The 4,955-nt window shown below is 46.5% G+C and overlaps 1 protein-coding gene across 2 annotated transcripts in view; it reads left to right on the top strand.

The window, feature by feature from the left end:
• Nucleotides 1–4,955, top strand: part of Snx9 (sorting nexin 9) — an 85,992-nt gene that overhangs the window by 46,743 nt on the left and 34,294 nt on the right. For both annotated transcript variants that reach the window (XM_026787459.1, XM_013352356.2), the window contains exon 5: nt 2,809–2,974. In XM_026787459.1, the coding sequence (XP_026643260.1) occupies nt 2,809–2,974 (166 nt within the window). The remainder of the gene's footprint in view (nt 1–2,808; nt 2,975–4,955) is intronic.

Raw genomic sequence — 4,955 nt, 5'->3', positions numbered from 1 at the left:
TTTAAGCCATTGGCCGAAAGCACCTTCTTTATTAACCAATAAAAGCAACACATATACAGAAGGACTCCCCACACCCCACACCCACACCCCTTGTAGCTTGCAATTATTTTTAGTGCTTCAGCGGTACTGTGTGGTACCAAGCAAACAGGCTTGGGAAGATACAGCACACTACCACAGAGTTGGCTGCTGTGTGCATTGTTTGTGAGTAGGTGGCATGCTGGGACTTTTTGGCTTTGTTTTGAAGTTTCTGGTTTTGGTTAAAACTTTGCTATATGTTATCCCCGCTCACTGAGTACCTTTTTATTTTAAGGTGAACATTTTGGCTCAGATTGGTTGTGCTGAAAGTCTCAGCCAGTCACCCCCTTCTTCTTCTTCTCCTTCTCCTTCTTCTTCCATAAATAAGGTAAATTTGAGGTGTGAATAACTACATGAAGAAATAATCCTTTACCAGCCCGACAGGTATTATTTTCGTATGTGGGGATTTGAGGAAGCTCTTCTGGGTCTTGGTTGGCCAGATGTGATGGAAGAGTCAGGGCCTGCAGGCTGCCAGCCGAGACTTTTACTGAGGCCTGACTGGTGTTTGTGCCTGGCACCCAGTGGGCTCTAGTGAGTGACAGTAGACCCTGTACCAGAAAGGGCAGAAAAGAAGGGGCTGAAAGTGTTGCTCAGTGGAAATGGGGAAGAAAAGGCTAAGGAAGTGGGACCCCTTGGCTATGAAATGGAGTGGGTTAGTGTATGGCTGAGCCTGTGGTTTCAATACAGGCAAAGAAATAAGTGGCCAAAGGATCTTTAAAACAGATCATTATATTGCTGTACGTTGCATTCTGATCAGATTTTGAAAACACCAAGCTCTTGGCTTTAAGTGCCTAGAAAGTGTGTCTCCCAAAGCCCGAGTGGTGGACATTACCACCGAGTTTCACTTCTGCCTTCCGTTCTTCAGGGTATTCAAAGGAAGCAGATCCTTGGATAGTAGAAAATATTTTAAATGTCTAGTTTTCATCCCTTTATTTTAAAATGTCTCCAGTAATGTAACCTGGCATTTAAACTGCTTGGAAATGTAACCGTCATATGACCTCCTTTTAGCATGGAGGAAGAAGTAACTACTCAGTGAACTCCTGACTTTTCTTTGTCATTTATTTTGGTGTGGTGTCTCACTCTGGAACCCAGGCAGCCTCTAGAACTTGCTGTGCAGCAGGCTGGTATCCAGCCCTTAGGCTTCCTGCCTCATCAGGTGTTTGTCTATATTCCCGGTAAATTCTCACATAGAAAGATAACTCTGCAGTAAAAAACAAGGACTTCTTGAATTTTGCATGCAAATGGATGGAAATAGAAAACACTATCCTGAGTGAGGTAAGCCAGATCCAAAAAGAAGAGCATGGGATGTACTCACTCATTTGGTTTCTAGCCATAAACAAAGGACATTGAGCCTATAATTAGTGATCCTAGAGAAGCTAAATAAGGAGAACCCAAAGAAAAACATATAGGCATCCTCCTGAATATTAACCTTCATCAGGTGATGAAAGGAGACAGAGACAGAAACCCACCTTGTCAGTAACGTATGCACTTATCCGTTCACACTGAGAGGTTAGAGTTACCAATCCCTTCTTACAGTGTGGGAGCTGAGAAGGGTGGATTATTCATATGTGAGTAGCTAGTAAGTAGGAAAACTGGGATTCAGGCCTAGAGAAACATCAGAGCCTGCATCCTTAGTCATTGTACCCACGTGAAATTTATGTGGCCCATGGTTACAGAGCAGTTTGAATTCGCCTAGGTGTCTGGTGTCTGGTCTTTTCACCGTGCTGTGAAGTTGAGCACTGAGTAGCCCATGTTTAGGTCAGTGATGGGCTTACATGTGAGTGGCCCTGTAAGATTCGGATGGAGCCGAACACTCCCGTTAGTGCTGCATCAGTGGCCTCACAGAATACATCACTCACGTGTGTGTGTTTGTGCTGACCCTGCTGACCTACCTACCCACTGTCCATTGTGTAAAAGTGTGCATTTGGTTGTGCACAGCGCACCACAGGGACAAATGGGTGTTTGGCTGCTTTATTATCCACTCTACTTCATAGCCCGCTGGTGTAGTCTTCTTGAACAAGAAATCACTATAAAACCTCTGCCGCCCCGCCCCCGCAGCTGTGTCAGACAAGCCGTGAGTTGCTGCATCTCATAATCGAATCATTCTCTCTATCCGATTTCATCTCATGTTGTTTTGTTATTGTGGCCCTGGGAGCAGTAGGCTCCTATGTATCCTAGGCACATATATATCCCATACAGCCTTGGTGGATAATAGCTTGTCTGCCTAGGTTTATAAAAATATGCCGTCCCACAGCGCAATCCCCTGGATGTAGTTCTCAGGAAGTACATAAGGTCATACATATCACTGAATTATGGGACAAGAAGGGATTGTGTTTGCCCTACATCCAGGTAGACATTCTAAAGTGGCAGGCCTGTTGTTCAGCTGCTTATCCTTGTCTGCACTGAAGTTCTCTTTAATGTGTGTGTTGCTCTTTAAAATGAGAGTCAAGACCTACTTAAAAGTCCAGTTAAAAGAACCTACTCAAGAGCAGTTAAGGTCAATGGAAAATGGCATTCTAGCAGACGCAAGGGAATGTGCGCATCAGTGAGCGCGGGCTGTTACTCACCACACTTACCTGCGTTTTCACTTGGGTTCGACATAGAAATTGAAATGCGTTTCCGTTGCTTCTAGCAGCACGTCTGTTGTTCTCAGCCGTCCTGTGAACCCATCACTGATGGAGTCACAGTTTCCAGACATCACAACACTCTTTCTCTTGTTCCTCTCCCACACAGGTTGGTGGTGGCAATGACCCTTGGTCAGCCTGGAACGCCCCCAAATCTGGGAACTGGGACAGCTCAGATGCCTGGGGCACCAGGACAGATGGGGCTGGTGCCCAGAGAAACAGCACTAACAACTGGGATGCTGCCTTCGGCCACCCGCAGGCCTACCAAGGACCAGGTGAGGGGACTTCTGCTGGAGTGACTTACAGGAAAAGCAGGCCAATGTTGCTATCCTCAAAGTCAGCACAGCTCAGCAACTCTGACTGGAGGGTCGTGCATCTCCTCAGTGCTGACGCCATCTCCTTGGAATAGTAGGCACCTCTCAGGATGTTGTTGCTAATGCCTCCCATGGAGCCTTCCTGGGGTCCATGAATTTGCTAGAACAGTATGAACTCAGGGAATCACTTGACTTACTGTTGCCAGGGTATTACAAGAAGTACATCAAAGGATGCACAAGAGCAGCCAGATGAGGAGGTCCCTAAGGGAGGCGTAGGGAGAGGTGGTGCTTCCAGGCCTCTCCTGTCACATGGCCCCCAGCACCTGCATGTTCTCACCAGTGAAGACACTGTTAGAACCCTGCGGCCCCCCGGGGGTTTTGTAGGAAAGTCATCCCCTTGGCATGGCTGATTATTTACTTCCTCTCCAGCCAGTCTCCTCTTCACAGAGAGGGAGATGAGCTGAAGACTCTGAGCGTCCAATCATTCATAGCTGCTTTTTAAGGAGGTGAGCTCAGTTCCACAGTGCACCATGGGTCTCCTGCAGTAGAAGACACTCTGGTCATCCAGGAAATGCCAAGGCATGAGCACTGGCTCAGGAGGCTCTGCTCACTGGGTTTTAAGCAGAGGAGAAATGTATTGAAGGAGAGGCAGTCCAAAGATGAAAAACGATATTTGCACCAGGCAGGGGTGGTAGTGGCACACACCCATGAGGCAGAGGCAGGTGGACCTCGGTGAGTTCAAGGTCAGGTGGTCTACAGAGACTCCCAGGACAGCCAAAGGAACACAGAGAAACTGTCTCGACAGAAAAAAAACAAAAGGATATTTGGAACAGAGGATGTAACTTAGTTGGCAAAGGATCTAAGTTTAATCCCCATAACCTATTGAAAAAATCCCAGGCATGGTGGCACTGAGATGGAAACAGGCAGAACCCTAGGGCTCACTTGGTGAATTCCAGGCCAGCTAGAGACTGTCCCAAAACACATGGTCAGGGTTGGAGAGTTGGCTCCGTGTTTAAAAGTACCAGGGTTCATCCCCCAGCACTCACATGGCAACTGAGTATTTGTACTTCAGTTCCAAGGGATAAAGTGCCCTCTGCTGGCCTCTGTGGGCACTTCATGCACAGACGTGCTTATGTACACACATACACACAGTGCAAACACACACGCTCCTGAAAGGATGTTCATGTCAGGTTCCATGTACATGTACCACCACACACAAATGTACATGTGCATACACATACACAGTACAATCCCCACCCCAAGGATCTTCACGTCAGCTCTGAAACTGAAAAGATCCAGGACTGCTCTGTGTTGACAGCCTGTCATGTGAGCCTCTCAGCTTCTATGTGACACGACAGAGCCCAACAGCAGAGGACTCACTGCCTCTTCCGCGTCTGTCATCATTGCTAAGCAGTTGTTCTTAGAGGTGTCCCTTTCTCTCTAATGCCTTTGAATTAAGAAGTTTTTTTGTTTGTAAGTTTGTAATACTAAATTTGTCTACGCTAAAGCCACTAGGGTAACCAGGTCACACTGCTGTAGTCTGTGTTAATCAGAAGCTGCTCAGAGCAACAAAACAGTGCTTTTAAACAGGGTTGAGTGGTGCATGTCTTTAATCCCAGCACTTGGGAGACAGAGCCAGGTAGATCTCTGTGAATTTGAGGCCAGCCTGGTCTACAAAAGTGAGTTACAGAACACCCAGAACTATGTAGTAAGACCCTATCTCAAAAAGAAATCCATATTTAAGCTATAAGACAGTGATTACTGCAGTTAGACATTAACAAGCCATTACCTAACATGTGTGTGTGCGTGTGTGTGCATGTGCACACATAAATGTTTCCTAAGAGTATCTAAAATCTCTTAGCAAATCTCCAGTATACAGTAAGACATTGGCAATTGCCTCAGGCCATGCATAAGAACCATGACTTACTCCTGGAAGCTGCAC

This window comes from Microtus ochrogaster, linkage group LG9, assembly GCF_000317375.1.
Source record: "Microtus ochrogaster isolate Prairie Vole_2 linkage group LG9, MicOch1.0, whole genome shotgun sequence".
NCBI classification, from domain to species: domain Eukaryota; kingdom Metazoa; phylum Chordata; class Mammalia; order Rodentia; family Cricetidae; genus Microtus; species Microtus ochrogaster.
This window is presented reverse-complemented; position numbering and strand designations above follow the sequence as displayed.